This window comes from Heloderma suspectum, chromosome 2 (genome assembly GCF_057233095.1).
Source record: "Heloderma suspectum isolate Gila_16-S chromosome 2, 16-S_ref, whole genome shotgun sequence".
Taxonomy (NCBI): Eukaryota; Metazoa; Chordata; class Lepidosauria; order Squamata; family Helodermatidae; genus Heloderma; species Heloderma suspectum.
Window position 1 is genome coordinate 123,928,111 of NC_139459.1, and position 20,153 is coordinate 123,948,263.

The 20,153-nt window shown below is 42.2% G+C and overlaps 1 protein-coding gene across 4 annotated transcripts in view; it reads left to right on the forward strand.

Moving 5' to 3' along the window:
• LPAR1 (lysophosphatidic acid receptor 1) overlaps positions 1-20,153 on the forward strand; it is an 80,740-nt gene that overhangs the window by 44,290 nt on the left and 16,297 nt on the right. For all 4 annotated transcript variants that reach the window (XM_084834648.1, XM_084834650.1, XM_084834647.1 and 1 more), the window contains one exon: positions 514-1,261. In XM_084834648.1, coding sequence (XP_084690774.1) covers positions 514-1,261 — 748 coding nt within the window. The remainder of the gene's footprint in view (positions 1-513; positions 1,262-20,153) is intronic.

Genomic DNA, 20,153 nt, shown 5'->3' on the forward strand with positions numbered 1-20,153 from the left:
CCACTACCCCTATCACTGCCAACTCAATAAGTTAACTTTAAAGGAGAGGGAGGATGGCAGATTGGGAATCGGACAGGAGGCTGGTGTGGAGGGAAGCTGGGAATTCTTCTCCTGCTCAGATTTTCATTTGGGGGCTTAGTAGTGCTTTAGGTGAGGCCTGAGCCCAGAGAGCTTACCAGAATCCCTATTTACTACAGATTCTTATTATGGGAACATCTTAATAACTAAAGAACTGGCATATGCGATGTACCTGCTATCATTCTGTTAAATTGGACAAACTGTGCTTCCACCAGTGTGTCCATCTCAGAAGAACTGCATTGTCATTTTCCAGGGTTTTTTATAACCATAATTTTAATGCAGTCTTAGAATGTAATTATACTGCGGGAGATCCACGTCTTTTCCCCCTTTCTGTTTTGCTTTTGGTTGTCTCTTCTAGAGACGTTGTGTGTGTTTTTCTGACATTGCAGTATGTTCACATTCTAACTTCTAATTCTGCTCTGTGTTCTTTTCCAGTCGACAGCCATGAGCGAACCTCAGTGCTACTACAATGAAACCATTGCCTTCTTTTATAACAGAAGTGGGAAATATTTAGCCACCGAATGGAACACTGTGAGCAAGCTGGTGATGGGCCTCGGGATTACAGTGTGTGTCTTCATCATGCTAGCCAACCTCCTGGTTATGGTGGCTATCTATGTCAACCGTCGTTTTCACTTTCCTATTTATTACCTAATGGCTAATTTAGCTGCTGCTGACTTCTTTGCAGGGCTGGCATATTTTTACCTAATGTTTAACACGGGACCCAACACTAGAAGATTGACTGTAAGCACCTGGCTCCTTCGTCAGGGCCTCATTGACACTAGCCTGACAGCCTCTGTTGCCAACTTGCTGGCCATTGCCATTGAGAGGCACATCACAGTGTTCCGCATGCAGCTACATACACGGATGAGTAATCGGCGAGTGGTGGTGGTAATTGTTGTCATCTGGACTATGGCCATCGTCATGGGTGCTATACCAAGTGTGGGCTGGAATTGCATCTGTGACCTCACTCACTGTTCCAACATGGCACCACTCTATAGTGACTCTTACTTGGTCTTCTGGGCTATTTTCAACCTGGTCACCTTCGTAGTCATGGTGGTCTTGTATGCTCATATCTTTGGGTATGTGCGCCAGAGGACTATGAGAATGTCTAGACATAGTTCTGGACCACGTAGGAATCGGGACACCATGATGAGTCTTCTGAAGACTGTGGTCATCGTGCTTGGTGAGTATCTGTGACAGCATTTTTCCCACAGCCGTCCCAATAGAACACCATTCAATCCTTACTGGGAAGATGGAAAGACTTGTCCCCCCCACCCCCACTCTTCTTGCAGTATTGTATTTCATGGAAATACTGCATATTAAAAGAATTTAAATTGTAAAATCTTTCTCTGGAGACACACATGTTGACATGTACATAGAAATATTTCCTATTTCCATAGTGCTGCCTTCAGTGACTTCCAAGTTACAGACTGCTCTCCGAGATGGATAACTTGTTTAATATGCTTTTCTGGTTTTAGATGCTACCTTACTCAAAATTTGGCTAACTCTATTCTAAATTATGCAAGTTCCAGAGTTATCTTTTTCCTTTTTCTAGTGGTATTATCAGCCATCCAGGCCAGCCCTTAATGTACTTCTCTTTAAGCACTGAGATGAAGTAACTCAAGAAGCATCTTTCTGCCCTTTGAATGGTATCTCACAAGTGTGGGAGCCTCTGCAGTAATGCTGGTGTGGGATAGACCCATATCCTGGAGTCTTCCCATATGAGCTCAGATTTCTGGTGCTGCTGGAGCAGCATGGAAAGGGGGCCCATTGCAATGGCTTCCTTCCTGCCGAGGTCACATTGGAAGAGACAGATAACGTTTTAGGCATAAGAGAGGCACTTCCATGTCTATATGACATACAGTATTTAAGGATATTGATTAGGACTTGTATCAAAGCAGTAAACGAGAGACATTTGCATATTAGTTAATACCTAGTGTATGCAACTAACCATGTCCTGGCAGCAGGAAATTTGTTGGCTGTTATTTAGCATCTTTCTCTTTTATTCTGTTGATTCAATAAAAAGACAAGCACAGTCTGAATTCTGGAAGTATATTCTGATAGCTAAGGAGACACTCCTTGCCATATCATTGCTGAAAACAGAACAACAGCCCTGTGTGTTGGTTAGTGTTAGTCATACCTAACATGACTGCAAGCCTCATGAAGTAACAGTGGTGACTCTTACATTGTTTTGATAGTAATTGTTAGACTTGCAGCCAGCACGTGCTGTGGCTTTCTGAATATTTAAACACACATATAGGACTCAGGAGTCTCAGTTCTCATTATACAGTCTCTCTCCTTGATGAGTGAAAAATATGCATGGAGATATTTCCCTCAGAAAACTCTTTTCCATTAAATTAGAAGGGTTTTCCCCTTTAATTACATTACTAGCTGATATACCCGGCGTTGCCCAGGATGTAATTTTGTCATAGGCACTAAAACTCTTTTCCATTTCAGTAAATTAGAAGGGTTTTCCCCTTTTATTACATTACTAGCTGATATACCCGGCGTTGCCTGGGGTGTAATTTTGTCATAGGCACTAAAACTCTTTTCCATTTCAGTAAATTAGAAGGGTTTTCCCCTTTTATTACATTATTACCTTGTACAGAATAAAAGAAAATTGTGCCGTGGTATGTAGAACTCACTATGCCATAGTGACTATAGCGAGTGATTATGGTTTGATCCTTGTGTGGATATAAACTTGAGCACACTCCGGGAGAGAGCGGAGGACAGGAAGGCCTGGCGTGCTATGGTCCATGGGGTCACGAATAGTCAGACACGACTTAACAACTGAACAACAGCAACTTGTATGGATATGGAATAATACTGAAGAACACTGATTAAAATACTTCATTCACAATATATTTGGATCAGAGTGTTCCACAATTTACTACATATAAGAAATAAATCTGCCACAGGATTCTTTATAGATTATCATACGTTACTACACAGTTAAATTCATTGCAACATGGTGCATTTTCCTCCATGTTGGTAGGGTGGATCCAGAATCTACTTCCACGAGAGGAAGGACTCTGCTTGTGGAAGTGCCCTATGCCCAGTTTTGGGGGCTCACCCCACACCACAGTTTACCCCATTCAACAGGGGCTCCTGACTCTCTGTAAAGCATTTTCAAGGGGCTGGAGGGCTTCCTGTGGGAATGAAGGGCCAGGGAAGTCCATTTCCAGTCGATCCAACCCCTCATGTCTAGTGTCAGTTACTTTACAAAAGTGGTTTCCAGATCCTTTAACGTAACAGAAGAAAAGTGGCATGATTCTGAAGTTGACTTCTTCAGGTTGGGCTGCTTTGTCATCAGCACCTAGGGCCAGCAGCCTCACATCCAGTCCAATTCTAAATTACTTTTTAAAGAAAGAAATGCATTAAAACAGTTGAACAGCTGGTTTTCTCCAACAAATCTTTTTATCTATACAACACACTAGGCTTAGTTGATGTGTTGCACTGCCAAGAGCCACTGGATCATCAAAATAAAGCTTTCCTTTGGCAGAGGAAAGCCATGACCAAGCTGTGCTTACACCATACACCAGTCTTCTTAACATGCAGCTGCCGTGTATATAGGTCCTTGTGCTGTACTAGTGGTCAGGCAAGACGTATTGAAATCTTTAAGCTTTATTTGTTGCTTTTGTTGTTGTTAAACAATTATAAATAAGGCAACAACAAAACAGTGAATATAGAGTGTATGAGTCAGCCAGGATAAAGGTTTTGATCACAGGATTTGTGTATATAATTAAGCTATTGTTGAGAGAAAAGCTACCTCTTCTCTCTTTGACTTTCATGCAGGCGTGTGCACAGACACACCCACACTGCAAAGTGCTTGTACATACCCACTCTAAGAGGCATTTTAGCTAAAGTTCTGCAAACAATGATCTACTCCATTGGCCATTTAAAAACCCTTAAAACCCAGTTATCTTCCAAAATCTCTAAATGTGCCAGAGCACCCCTCAGGAACTGAATTCAGTAGAGTGAATACTTTATCAAAGACAGTTGCACCATACAACTAATATCCTTAGTGCTGTCTTCCATGGATTTGACTGTATCTAACATATTTATTATGCCACGCATTATTCCAACTGAATCAGTATCCATCTTTGTCCCCAGAGAGCTCACTCTCTGAGTAATTTATGTTGCTGGAATTATTTCCCCTTGCATAAGGAGAGAGTGAGCTGGTTCAGACCATCATATCTCAGCGTCATAAGCCAAGACATAAATTAGTCTTGTGGGTATGCATTCATCCCTTTGCTTCTCCCTTCGCAGAAGAAGTGAACAAACCAGGAACTCTTCAATTAACTATAGTTTCCCATTGCATCCAAACTGGGATACTATAGTTAATGGCTTCAGAGCAAGCCAGTTTCTTAAGTCAACTTCAAATCATAGCTTTCAAATTCTGGCTTGTTCTGAAGCCATTAACCATACTTTTGCAATTTGGACAAAATAGGAAACTATAGTTCAGGGGTGTGGAAACTTTTTGGCTCAGGGCAAATTCCAAGTTGGGAAAGGTCTCAGGGATCCTATCCTAAGAGTGGGCGGTGTAAAGGAACAGGGACTGGGCCAAGAACAGAGTAGGCAGGGCCAAAGCAAAATGGGTGGGACTAGATGTAATTCATTGCAATTTGGACATTTTCTCACCAAGCATACAAGACGTACCTCAATTCTATGCATGCCTACTCAGGAGTAAGCCCCAGTGCAACAGCTTTCACACATACAAAGCACAGCCCACTTGAAAATGGAGCACAGAAATAAGCCACAAAAGTGGACTTTTAAAACACAACCCTTCAATTTCTATACCTTCTCCTTTCAGGACCGGTTTAAATAACTTGCTCTTTAAATACCTTTTGTATTGATCATGACATTGTGTATTGTCTGAATATAGATGATAGTATAATTATAACACATAGGGTTATAGAAGCAGATAAAGAGTTTGGTACAATGAATGAGCATAAAGTTAACATGGAAGCAGCCAAATGTAGATGGTTGGCTTCCCTCTTTGGATGTGGAATTAAAGATCTGTAATGGGCCATTAGAAACAAGGTGGTACAAGAAACCCATGAAAACAAACATACCAGTGAATGGCAATTCTGCACAGACTGTGCTGGTGAAAAGGCAGGTTGTAAAGAATATGATTCAGAAAGCTATTGGGGTGTCCACAATTAATTACTCTGAGGAATCAAAATGAAAGGCAGTAAAATTGGCAGAGGTCAATCATTATAGTTTGCTAGTTCCAGTTGTTAGGTGTGTGAAGCCTGTTTTGAAAATTCCATTTGTGACTGATGGATTTGATTGGGAAGCCCAAAAGTTCCTTGATTGCTGTAATATCAAGTCTAATGTTGTTTGTACTGCCCCAGTGACACTGAAACAAAATATTTTCAAATCTCAGTTGTATGATAACAAATGCTAGACATGGAAATGTCTGATCTGTAAAGGGGATTGTGCAATTAGGGGTGCTATTTACAAAATCGAGTGTTTAGAATGCAGTGCTTTTTTACATTGGTGAAACTGGGAGACCTCTCCTGAAATTATATAAGGAGCACCTGATTGATATTCCACATGGGTTGCTAAACTGTGGTCCCTTCATATGAGGGGTAAAAATGCTGGTAGACCAGCCTCAGTTAAGATCTCTTTGCTGGCAATTGAATGAAGCCTCCAAAGGAGAAAGATTAAGGAGGTGATGTTTTATTGATCAGTTGAAACCTGATATATGATGGATGTGATGAAACAAGCCATGGTGATTATTAATACGTTTTGATTGGTTAACACAGGTGTCAACTGTTAATCTTAGTTTCCCATTGAGTCTTGTTCCTGGTCTGTTCCTGACTGGTTCTGGCTCAGTTTATAAGTAGCATTGCAGTTTATAAATGGCATTGCAGCATACTCTCAATTGTGACTGAGGTTGGCACTTTATGCTAAAACATTTTTTAAAAATCTGTTCTAAATTTATAAATTGGATGCATGATTGCTGGTCATTTGTTGTGGTTTGGAGTACCTTTAAATAGTTACTTAGCTCAGTCAGGCTCAGCATATCTGAATACAGCTATATCAGCCTGACTGTCAACCAAAATCTGTAGGTTTTGTTTGGACGTTTGAATCACACTTCCTATATTTTGCCTTAGATATCCCAGGCAAATTATTTCTTTACTGCCAGAAGCATGATCATTCAGAATCCAACACCAGATTAGTAGACTTAAAGAACTGGGGACATAGTAGTTCCTAATTGAACTTTCAGATTTAAACCTTCAAAAGTGCAATTCTGCTATAGTTTATCAAACACTTGGGTTCTTCCAAATTGCAATGTTTAATAGGGTTCCCCAAATAGAGGGTTAACCTGCCAATTATCCTTCATATTTTGAGAGTTGTCATTAAAACAGCAAATGAATGGAAAATTCAGCATTCTGCGTTGGGCATTTCTTTCTATATGGCATTAATAGCAACGTTAGCCATCTGTCTCTGCCAAGACTGTATTTCCTGATCTTGGAAAAGCTAAATTGGCCTAATATATGCTCTCAGACATGCGTGTGGAAAAAATTACTGAATGTTTATCCGCATGTTGCATGGATTTTTCCAAATAAACTTTGGGCTTTATGCATCAGTAAACCTTGTACACAGTACTGTGTGGAGAAGAAGCACACAGGCTTCTCCAGTGGCCTAGGACCAGGTTGTTGCATCTGTATCTGACCCGAAATGAAGTCTCTCGCTGTGAAGGAGGGAAGGGGCAAAGAAAATATTTGTGTTCATCTGAAGGAAAAGTCCCTACAGCTAGCCCAGTAATGACGTTTGAACAGTCTTTTTTATCTTGGAGAATCAGATTACAGTGGCATAAGTCATATGGTGGCACCAAGGAGAACTGAAATTATATATTTAAGAAGCCTCGTTCACTGACTCATTAACTGAGGGATGGTAGAAAAAGGTAAATACTTCCACAGTGTACAAGAAGGCTGATACTGGTACACACCAGATCTGATTACTGGATAAGCAGGATATTTGCATGGCCACTGCGTGAACATATGATAAAGCTTGCCATAGGGGAGCGGCCAGCACACCAACAGAAAGCATGCCTTCCTGCACATGTGACAGAATGAAGAGACATGGGAGTTCTCCCTTGCAACAGCTAGGAACATCATCTGGCAATGCCACAAGCCATTAACGTGTGAGTCTTCTCCTTCCAGATATGTCAGAAATTCTTGGATTGGGGCAGGGGGTGGGGGAGTCCCAGTGGCAGACAAGAACATATCAATGGGTTGTATCGAATGGTAGTTCAGCTGAAATCCAGTTAATTTCAGTAGGTCTACCATTTGATATAACCCCATGTTTGCAGAATTCAAGCTGCATTTACTAGTATAGAACATGGTGACACTGTGCAACCCTTCCAAAAGAAATGTAAACATAAATAGAAATAAGCCCACTCATGTCATGAAGATATACTGCATCAGAGGTTTAATGCAATCGTTTGTATGTGCCTGTGACTCCCTCTAAACCCACATTGTAATTCAAGCAATCTCTCTCTCTCAAGTTACTCCCTTGCTAGTATAGTAGGGGGCTGGGGGATATTTCCAGTGCCTAGAAAACAATTTTCATCCCCTGCACTTGTTCAAGGGCCAAACAAGAGAAGCTTGTTTATCTGCTCCAGTAAATGCCTGACATTGTGCCTGCCATCTCCTTACAGCCTTGCTTTGCGCCAATGGGATGGCCAGCCTTTCTCCAGAGGGGTAAAAATCTCCTCCTGATGGCATGAGTGATGTGGGATCCAATCTAGTTTCATAAGAGGATTCATTGTTTTTTGTTATGACTAAGAGGACTTGAACCTCTGGCTGGAGCAGTCGGGAGCTGGCACACTGCATCACCCCACAGGATTGCTGAAATGTTGCATCTTAGGGCAGAGTCAAAACAGAAGAGATTTTCCCACCCCCATCCCCTTTCTGCTCTCTTCCCCCCTCTGAGCAAAATATGTTAAACAGACGGAAATGATTTCATAGTTTCAGCCCTTTTCTCTCTTTAACAAGGCTGCTTTTGAAATATCTAAAGTAATAGAGAACATAAAAATCTTTCTCCACAGCATGCCTCTTCTGCTCTGGGGTTTACATAGAATTGATTTATATAGCATACTTAGGCATGAAAATGGACCTTGGTCAGGCAGTGATTCAAATTATAATAGGAACATTTTATATTTGAAATGTGCTTTAGACCATTTAGCAACACTGTGGGAACATTGTTGGTGCAACATCCTTGTGCTTCAAACAATATGAAATCCCAAGCATACTTCCTTGGAACCAAGTCCCTCTGAAATCCCACTGAGTAGACTTTGTTCAGGACTGAAATGTTAAAATCAAATTTTGCCAGTTTGATTTGCAGAATTTCCTAAACAAATAAAACATGATTTGTATGTTAACTTTGCAGCTCAGGAGCCGCTTACATATGGCTGTGTCCCATGCCCCCAATGGTGTGGGAAGTAGCCATGTCCTCACTGCTGAAACTACCAGTAATATGTAGAAGGGGAATGGAAACTGACAATTTATTGACCCCAATGCACATGGAAAGAGCACTATAGGAAGGTGAGGGATCAGTTGCCATGGCACAGGGGATATTCTGTGGCAATCAGTTGCCATGGGTGAGAGAGTATTCTGTGGCACTGCAGTGGCAAACATAACGGCTGCATCAGGACAATCATAACTTAGCTAAATAAGCTGAGATATGAACAAGACTTGTGGTTGCGCATGCAGCCCCTTTGTTCCTTTATATGAGCGAGTGAACAAACCAGGAAGTCTTCTATGGTTAACGGCTTCAGAACAAGCCAGGATATGAAACCATGGTTTGAGATTGACTTAATATCCTGGCTTGTTCTGAAGCCTTAAACCAAAGTGTCCCAGTTCAGATACAGTGGGAAAGCATAGTTAATTGAAAGGTTCCGATTTTGTCCACTTCCGCTGCAAAAAGAGGAGTGAAGAGCCTGAGAGCGCAGCCACAAGACTCATTCATACCTTGGCTTATGAAGCTGAGATATGATGGTATGGACCAGCTTACTGTCTCCTTCTGCAAGGGGGAAATGATTTCAGCAAAATTGCTTAGAGAGCGAGCTCTCTGCTGACAGAGATGGATACTGATTCAATTGTAAGCAACACAGTTTCCAAGGGATAGTATGGGGTATACATAGAATAAATATATTAGGTACAATCAAGTCCATGGGAGAGAGCACTAAGTACATTGGCTGATTGGTGCGATTATCTTTAATAAAGTATTCACCCCATTGAATTCAGTTTGAGGGGTATTTTGGCACACCAATGTTGGTGCACCTAGAGATTTTAGAAGATAACTGGGATTTCAGGGTTTTTAATGGAGCAGATCATTATTTGCACAGCTGCAGCTAAAAATGCCTCTTAGAGTGGGTATGTCCAAGTACTTTGCTCTGTGTGTGAGAGAGGGAGTAGAGGTGGGGGAAGGAGGTAGTTTTACTCTGCACAATGACTTCATTTTATACACAAATCCTATCATCAAAATCTGTATCCTGTCAGACTCATACATTTTATATTCTTTGTTGTTTTTGTTATTGCCTTATTTATCATTGTTGTTAATAATGATTCAATTTAAAGCTTACAAAATGTCTTACCTGGCCAACAGTACAGCAGACGGACCTATACACAACAGCTACATGTTGAGGTGACTGGTGTATGGTATAGGCACAGCTTGGTCGTGGCTTTCCTCTGCCAGAGGAAAGCTTTATTTTTGATGACTCAAGTGGTTCTCAGCAATGCAACAAACCAACGAAGGGATCGTTCAATAGAGTAGAGATTAAATGGACATTCTGCAGTTTGGACCTCCACCTTGCCCCCAGTGGTTTCTGCTCTTCATCCTGTCCCTGCAAGATTGATGCTGATCTAAAGAACACACAGATTTTACTGTCTTTTTTCTATAGGGTTTGGGGAAAATGTTACATTTTCATAGCTTTCATAGGGCGATTGGTGATGCCAGTGGAAGTTAGGTGGCATTTACTACTTAAAATGTTCAGTAGAGAAAGTACCTTGATGAGGTCATGAAACCTGATTGAGAAATAGCTCTGAAAAATTGAGTGAAGGGGTTCAAGAAGTGGTGCTGCAGTGAGTGGAAAGCACTAGAGCAACATTTGGAAGCCTTTTTCTATTTTGCCAACCCTACTTGACCCCCGACAAACAGTAATGATGCTTGTATATTGATTCAGTGCTAACAGGGGGAACAACAAGCCTGTAAACTCAGGAACTGGCATCGCCAGTGGGTGCATGTCCATCAATGATTTTCTGTTCTGACACAAGAGCCGCAGTATTTTAGTCTTTGTGGGTTTCTTAGATAAGTATATTTTTAAAATGCACAAGCTGTGAGTTTTAACCAATACGCAAGCAAAGCTTAGTTACTGTCACTGACCTTAACCTCTCTAAATGTTTGGATTGGATCCAAATTTAGTCTTACTTGGTGTAGACCCATTGAAACCAATGGGACTTTAGTTACTCACAACTAACTGAAGCCTCATTGATTTCAGTGGGTCTGCTCTAAGTTTGACTAAGTCTGGATCCAACCCATCATCTTTTATCCTTGTTATTAGTAATTTCTATAGTACTTCTCATTCAGTATAGAGCAGGAGTTCACAACAAATAGGTCTAAGGCAATTTTTACTCTTTTATTAACTTACTAAGCCTACAGCAATTCATTAACCACCGAAAAGCATTTTTCCTCATTTTAACCCAAATCTCTCTCACACACATACACACGTGCGTGCGTGCGCACACTCTTCATGCACATGTGAGCCCATTTTGGTCAGATGTACAACCTTCTCTTAAGCATTAAGTTCAGGGTAAACCTATTCTTCCTGTCTGCAGCCAAAAGGGATGAGCACAGTGCTGATGGGTTACCCCTTTTGACAATCATGAATCCACAGACCTTCCCCAGAACAGTTTTCAAGTTCTACAAAATTAAATAAGGTGCCACACAAATGTTTAATTAGATAAATTTGCAAGGTGCATAGTAAAAAAATGGACAATCTATCTGAAGATTGAGGGGAGGGGCAAAAAGAAAGTAGGGGGAAACAGTGTTGGATTTGGAGCAAGTACTTGTCATTTGTGGCATGCAGGGGGCTATGGGAGCCAAGCTTATTTTGGTGTGCAAAACAAGGCACACCAGTACACACCCTTAATTGAGTTCAAATTAATACCTTTGCGAGGAAAAGAATATCATCTCATTTGAGAATATTTGGGTTGAATTTACTTGGGTTAATTTTCATTATGGCAGACTCCTTATTTAATGTCTAGTCTGGAAATAGTCCATTGTGGGAATCTAAAACAAGGTCTTTGGCACTTTGCGGGTGGGGTGTTAAAGTGAGAAAAATACAGACTTTAAGGTCCACTGCACCCCTAGCATTCCGGGAGTTAATACGGCCGTTTTCCACTAAGGAGAGAGGAATTTAAACGTACCAGTAGCTGTGCATGTGGAAAAGCAATAGAAGCCCTTAATGCTGGGTTGAGCTGAAATAACAAGTGCTGGTGATGAAGAACCCAGCTAAAAATAAATAATTCTGAGCAAACTGCTGTTCTCATTCAGCAGCCGTCGTCCGCTCAACAATGTATTTTCCCCAGCTACAGGTTTCTGATCGGAAACTTTTTGGTAGCTTCTCCCTATTCAAAGTGTTTGATAAGATACTATACCTCAGTGATGACAATTAACTTCTTTTTAGAAATAGATAGGTGCAATAAATTACCCCTAAATCTGCGGGGGCAGGGAGAGAGCATATGGCAAATAAACCAAAAATACTGCCTCCAAGAAACTTGTGCTGCTTACAAATGTTTCTATCATTAGAATCCCAGTGTTGACTTAAGTAAGAAGAAAAATTCTAGTCGGTATGGGTGGGTCTGAAATTAGGGTGACAAAAAAGGTTAAGAAACACTGAAACAACATTTAGAAGCCTTAATTAAGTATTCAAGAACTGACTCAAGTAATGATAACAGTTAAGAATATTGCCAGAGTCCAACATGGCACACTACAAGTAACTTGACACTACAAACATATGATGCAAATATATGCTAATGTTCACCTAAACATAAATTAGCCATTTTTAATATGGCTCTTCCACATAGATCTCCCACACTGGTACTACTCACAGTTCCCACACAGCTTTTAGTATGATAAATACATAGTGTTGTCCATTCATTATGTACAGTCCAGCCTCTTCTCTCAGTGCTACATTTCTGTTGTGGGGCTATGGAATTTTCAGAATACACTTTATTTTATACCTATAAAAACAGGATTCTTCCATTGGTAGTGCATTCTTAGCTATTGCAACCTCCATGTTGAATGCTTCATGGGCAAGTATCACAGTACCCCTATTGCTTATTGTCTGGCATTTAATTAGTAGCAAGTGATTCAATATTCCTAAACCATAATACTTATGACATTTTAAGAAATGTTTATTATTTAGGGATATTTTTACAGTCAGGGCCAGAAATATTGGAACAAGGATAACTGTTTTGGCAGTTGGCCTCTGTACACCACGACATTGAAGTTGAAAGGAAACACACACAGATGGGAGCGAAGTCAGGACTTGCAGCTGTAATTCAAGGGGTTTGACAAAAGTGGGGGCACTAACCATTCAGGAAGTACAGCCAGTGGCATACACACACACCCATTGTTGGTGGCTCATAAGTAATGGAACGAATGGCTGACAAGCAGCTGCATGGCCAGGTGTGGCCTGTTTCCTGGGTACCCATGACCAATCAAGCAGATAAAAGGCTTGGAGGTGGTTCTGAGTGTTACATTTGCATCTCGTAGCTGTTCACTGGAACTCCCAACATGAGGTCCAAAGAGGTGTCCATGCGAGTGAAGGAGGCCATCATTAATCTGAGGAAACAAAATAAACCCATCAGAGAGATAGCAAAAACAGTGGGAGTGGCCAATACAACAGTTTGGAACATCCTGAAAAAGAAGGAATTAACTGGCAAGCTCAGCAACAGCAAAAGGCCTGGAAGACCATGGAACACAGCTAAAGTGGATGACCGAAGAATTCTGCTCATGGTGAAAAGGAACCCTTTCACAACATCTAGCCAGGTCAAGAACGCTCTTGCGGAGGCAGGCATGTCATTGTCAACATCTACAGTCAAGCAATGGCTTTGTGAATGTGAATACAGAGGCTTCACAACAAGGTGCAAACCACTAGTAACACTCAAGAACCGAAAGGCCAGATTAGCCTTTGCTAGCAAACACCTAAAAAGCCTGCCCAGTTCTGGAATAAGATTCTTTGGACTGATGAAACCAAGATTAACCTGTACCAGAATGATGGGAAGAGAAAAGTATGGAGAAGGAAAGGAACAGCTCATGATCCAAAGCACACCATATCATCTGTCAAACCTGGTGGAGGCAGTGTTATGGCATGGGCATGTATGGCTGCCAATGGAACCGAGGTCACTGGTGTTTATTGATGACCTGACTGCTGATAAAAGCAGCAGGATGAATTCTGAAGTGTATAGGGCTATACTTTCTCCTCAGATTCAGCCGAATGCTGCCAAACCGGTAGGACACCGCTTCATATTGCAGATGGGTAATGATCCCAAACATACAGCAAAAGCTACCCAAGAGTTTCTCAAGGCAAAGAAGTGGGATGTTCTTCAATGGCCAAGTCAGTCACCTGATCTCAACCCAAAGACCCACAAACAAGCAGCAGCTGAAGGCAGCTGCAGTAAAGGCCTGGCAAAGCATCTCGAGGGAGGGAACTCAGCATTTGGTCATGTCCATGGGTTCCAGACTTCAGGCAGTCATTGACTGCAAAGGATTTTCATCCAGGTATTAAAGGCGATCCTTAAGTTTGAAATGATGTTGGTTTGTTCCATTACTTATGAGCCACCAACAATGGGGGGGGTGTATGCCACTGGCTGTACTTCCTGAATGGTTAGTGCCCCACTTTTGTCAAACCAATTGAATTACAGCTGGAAGTCCTGACTTCGCTCCCATCTGGGTGTGTTTCCTTTCAACTTCAATTTGGTGGTATACAGAGGCCAACTGCCAAAATAGTTATCCTTATTCCAATATTTCTGGCCCTGACTGTATGTTCTGGTAGTTGTGTGCTCCCTAGCTATACATTCGTGGTTCTGGTGTGCTTATCCAGTGCTGGTATTTTTCTTTTTTAATTGAAGACCAGTAGGGAGACGTCACACACCTTCATAATGCATGGTCATTTCAGGACATGTGTTTTTAATTATTGATCTTATTTATTTCTTGTGGGTTGTGTATTCCACTTTACTCAATAGAGTTTTATTTAAAGTAAGTGTGCATCGGACTGTAGCCACACTCCTACTAGATATCTCCAGTCAGAAATTCCAGTATAAACGTGCTTCAAGATCATATTGCATCAACTTGACATTGTGAGTTAACAACTAAATATAAAGTATTGGAGGGCTTCGTAATGGGAAATTAACATTCAATATGCGTACCAACGTAAACCAAAGTAATTCCCTAAGGGTATTCTTTCCCAAGTGGTCTGTCTAATAATAATAATTTTTTTTTAAACTGAATTTCATTTCTACCAGTAGTGTCACAGCTGTATTGTCTACAAGATTTTTCAGCTGAAACATCTGTTTAGTGATAACAGTGGGACACTTCCTTTGTTTAAAAAGGGGGGGGGCTAAGTAGCAGAAATAAGCATGCTTGCTATTGCTCTCACCAAAATGACTGTACTGAGGTAATTTCGGGTTAGGTATTTTTTTAACCTGACTTTTAACCTATGCTATTTAGAAGAAGACTCTTCAGTGATTTGGGGAAACACCATCTGAACTTTAAAAGACTGGCTGTATGGCAAGCCAGCTTGAGGAACAGGCAGATGAGGGATGTGGTTCTGGGGAGGGGGGGCAGAATCTTCATGACAACGGAATGAGAAGCACGTTGGAGTATTAAGCTGAATTTTTATGGAATCGGCTTTGGTCCGTCAGGGACACATGAAGCAAGATAAGCTGAGTGTAGTGTACCTTTAAATTCTGGTTTTCAGTGCTTGAAAGGAACATACTTCCGGGTGGGGTGGGGGGAATAGAGAACTGATCATCATCAAACTGGCAGGGGCTGCTGAACCGATGAGAGAGGCTTGTTTCCCACCCCTGTCCAGGCTCCCTACAGCTACTACGTTATGAATAGAGATAAAAGAACTTTCCCCGTGTGTGGTGTGTGTGTGTGTGTGTGTTACCCTGAGGAAACCAAAATCCCCAGTTCTCCAGCGCATCATCTGAAAGCTCCTGAGAGCTCCCCACAACCCCAGTTTCACTGCATCCCAGCAATCTGTGTAGAGTTATTGCTCCCACCCCATTTTTTCCTAAGTGTGCACTTTTGCCTATTGCTTCCACCACCACCACCCCTTCTCTGCTGGAAATGAGTAAACCCAACATCAAAGAAGCACAACATCTTAGAGACTGAAAGAAGCTTTAGGGCAAGTTACCAAAGTTAGCCTTTAACCCTTTCACCACAGGAGAGTGAGATTTATTTCTGACTTCTGAGTAAACATGCACAGAAAAGGGGGGGGGATATGTTAAAGATTAAAAGCAGGCTAGCTAAGGTGAATGAGTGTCTACTGCAGTAATGTGAGGGGTTGCTGCTGTGCTCCTGGGGATCTTGTCAATGGGAAAAACTACTTCCCATTGACAAGATGGGAATTACTTCCCATTGACAAGGGGAAACAAGGGAATGGGGTGCCCCGCACCCTTGACCACATCACTGCCAGGTCACAGAGGCACACCCAGGATTTAATGCAGGGGGCCATGGCACATTTTGGTAAAACCACCAGGGAGCCACTTTCAGTAAAAAAAAAAAAGTCAGAGTAAAAAGAGTTTCAGAAAATGTAGCTTTTCAAGAGGGAAGCAGCTGGTTCGCAGCGGATTGGTGACAACGTCATCTGTTGAGAAGGACCTCAGACTACTCTAACTTCGCACTAAATCGCTCATGAAGACAGCCCCCTAGACAGGAGCAAGAGAATTCTAGGGGTGGACAAAAGTCACTTACCTGTCGTCAAAGGCCGTTTGCGGTGGGGGGGAGGCGCTTCGCTGCTCCCCCCGCGAAGTTCAGGCCGGGGGGGGAGGCTTCCCGCCTCGCCCGGCCGAAATTCAGGCCGGGGAGGAGGCGCCTCGCCTCGCCTGGCCGCGAACGCGAAAGTAAAAAAAAAAAAAAAAAATGCCCCCTGATAGGCTACGTGACGATTCACGTAGCCTATCACGGCTAGATCTGCAAAGTCAGCCGTGATAGGCTACGTGAATCGTCACGTAGCCTATCACGGGTGACTTTAAAAAAAAAAAAAGCGCGTACGCGAATGGCGGCCCCCATAGGGAGCCGCCATTCGCGTTCCTTATTTAGTCGCTGTAGTCTACGTAAATGTTTACGTAGACTACGCCGAAAATAAGGGCAACGCTATTGTATAATAGCGTTGCCCTTATTTTCGGCGTAGTCTACGTAAACATTTACGTAGACTACAGCGACCAAATAAGGAACGGGAATGGCGGCTCCCTATGGGGGCCGCCATTATCCGTACACTCTTTTTTTTTTTTTTTCCCAAAGTCACCCGTGATAGGCTACGTGACGATTCACGTAGCCTATCACGGCTGACTTTGCAAATCTAGCCGTGATAGGCTACATGAATCGTCACGTAGCCTATCAGGGGGCGTTGTTTTTTTTTTTTTTTTCTTTCATTGTAATGGCGGCGGCGGCAGCCGGTCGAAAGACCGGCTGCCGCTCCCGCCTCATTCGAACACCCGCCGAACCGCCGGCCGGACCAGCCACCGGGGGGGACATTCGGTGAAGGTAAGTCCCGTCCCGGGGGGGGGCGGGGGCGGGGGGGGCGGAGGATTTCTCCCCGAAACTTGTTCGGGGGGCCGAACACGTTGGCGCTCGGTCCCCCGAAGTTTCGGGGAGAAATTCTCCGCCATCCCTAGAGAATTCCTACCCTATAGCATAGGCCTGCACTGCCCTCAGTGTCTCCAATCTGGCTCAGTAGTAGATTAGCAATCAACAAACTATCCTTAACTTGGTTCAAATGGGCTCAGCTAATGGTCACAAACAATCTGAAAATAATCCCTTTTCTCATGAGCCCATTCCAGAGTTCAGCCCCATCACACTCCCAATGACCTCATCAGGAGTGCAAAGATGGTCTGAATGTTTTCCCCTCACAAGCCAACAGACATCCCCTGTGAGCCCTTGAGTGCTGCCTCTACCCCCTTCCTGTAGGACAGTAGCAACTGTCCTATTGGGGAGTCCTCTCCAAAAGGACTCCATTCCTTCCTTCCTTGTTCCTTGAACACTAGAACAGCAGAGTCTTGGGCATCAGAACTGTAGTTCTCCAGGGTTCATGCAAAACATGCTCGTAACAGCAGTCCAGGTGCATTGAGCCCTGGGACATGTCATTTGCAGGGTTCCTGACATCCATACTAACAAAATCCATTAAGCACCAGGGAAAATTAGATTTCTTGGGGTTCCTGGCATGTGAGAGACAGCCAGCATTTGAGGCATCACATATTAACATCTGACGCTCCAGGGAGAAAGAGGCCTCACAGAGAGGTACTTTTTTGAGTCAAGAAGTGTGTTGCAAATCCAGAGAAGTATGAAAACCAAAGAATAACTGCTTTCCAATCTGTGTATAAGTCTGGGAAGTGTGAGTCAATTGGTTCATTTAAAAATGTGGACTGGACAAAATCTTTAAGAATGTCTAATTTTAACCTTATTAAAATTTGCTGTCTCATCCAAAGATTGGCATGTGACCATTCATACTGCAAAGCATCCCATTTCTAGCAGTGTCTGCATTTTACAGTAGAATTTCTTGTTACATGTCGTTCTGATTCTTTTTAGATATTTCTCTTGCCTTTTACACAGTGCAGCTGCTAAGACTGGAATTTGATGGAGAAGACTGGTGCAGAGGAGACATGTTTTCTTGCTGAAAAACCCTCTCCCAAGATGCCTTTACCCCCCATTGTGGAAAAGATATGAGTACCGGTATTCCCTTTCAAATGCAGCCTCAATTGCTGCATTGTACATGAGGGGAGAGAGAGTACCTGCTAAAAGGAATAACAAACTACACATACTTAGTATTTCCACCCATAGATACAGACTCCTTTGAAGACAGCGTGGGAATTGAGAAGACAGTGTGGCCAGTTCTACTACAAGACTTACATCTTTGTTTATTATAGCTTACTAAAGATATAACTTGTTTTGAAATTGAAATGGGTTTTGTGATCTTGATTTCAAGAGACCTGCATGTACAGTAGAGAACTAGCAGTCTGTATACCTACTAAGATGCTAAATTAGTGAACTGTCTAGGCTGGAACTAGTTATACCTAGACCAGGTATACATGCAGACAGGGTAAATAATAGGATAACCAGGAAATGTTGTGTAACTGGGTAGCTAGTCTGCACATTTATTCCTCCCTGAAAATGAATTCTTAGCAAATATGTGGTTTATCTCCACCATCACCACCAATCATTTATTTATGCAAGCCCAGTTGTAATCTAAGCATAGTAGGTGGTATCCAGTTGGTGTCCGTCTGCTGATGAAAGGCAGAAATATGAGCAGAATAGGGAGAGGCACAGTTATCAATTAGTCCCCCTCCCCTTGCAGCCCCCTGCCCCTCCCACTTTGTTCCATGGGGTTAGGGGACCCTTTGGAATAACATGGGAGGACGTGCAGAGGGGAAGGGGAATCTCCAAAAATCACTTCTTCCCATGTTGCTGACAGATGCCTTTCATCAGTGGATGCTACTCATTGTGTTTTCAGTTAAATACCTAGAAGTTCTATTTTTTTCTACGGAGTTAGAGGTATTGTTGACAATCCAAGCTGGGGGGGAGTGTACACACAAGCTATCCCCTCCTTTCAAGATCATGTACATTTTATTGGGCCTGTGACTCACTTGCCCTGTTTGCTGTCCCTGTTCTCTCGCCCTGTCCCCAGTTAGGTTTAACACTAGACAGGCCCTCAAATAATCACTGTCCAAGGAAGAAACATACTTTATTACCCAAGCTTCTCTCTCTCTCTCTCTGTCTTTCTGTACCGCAGTTTTTTGATTAACATTTATTAACTAACCCCAAGTACTGGGATTTTTAAAAACAAATACCTTATTAAAGGGGCACCAACAAAGAGAGACCCTGAAAGTGGTTAGAACTGATTGAATTCTTGCTTATCGTTTCTTCCATTCAGCAATGTATTACTGAATGCTTTAATTGTTTATTTGCTTTAAAACACACAGACACACACCTGGCATATCCCAGAAAGATGGTCCAGTTGCATGTTGAACAGGGAATCAGGTCATAAACAGTTTGTGTTATCTGACAGCAGGATTGTTAGCTTTTAAAACAGTGATAATATTGAGTACTAATCCCAGCACAGAAAGGCAGCTATCCTGTTGCAGTGATGAAGGTTGTGCAGGGTTGACTCTCATAAGAAAAAAAAAGAAAAAGAAATAGGATGTGGTGACAAGCTCTGAAACAAAATAAAACCAAAGGGACAACAAAGTAATCTGGTAATCTTGGATGTCTACACCAGCTCATTTTCACATGATCTTTCATTGAAAATAGTGCAAGGGACTGGCACAGCTGACACGTCATCCTGTGCTCTATCACAATGAGTGTTCTACTTCATTCCAAAAGAATAAACCTTGCTGCAATTTATCTGGGTGAATGTCTCACAATTTCCTTCTTGCTGGCCATTGTACTGCTCCTCTGGCATGGTAGACATTTTCTCTCCTTTTAAATCTTTTTGCTATATAAAAGAAAATACGTTCGTCATCGACACTGCTCTTGTTTCTTATGATGATTTATTTTGGGGGAGCAGCGGTAGAGGGGCTGTTTGTTTCTGACCCAAGTGTGTCCTACTTTCTCCTACGTAAGTGTGCATAGGCTTGAAAAGAAAAGGAGAGGGGAATCTCTGGGTCATTGTCTCTACCACAATTTTATTTGATTTCAAAGAACATACATTTTTAATATTTCAGTCTCTTCTGAATGCCAGTGCTTGGGCATACATGTACTTCTAAAAAAATCATTTGTTTACCTTCAGTTAAGATAAGGAAATACTGTATCTTCCACTTTGAACTGAACACCCT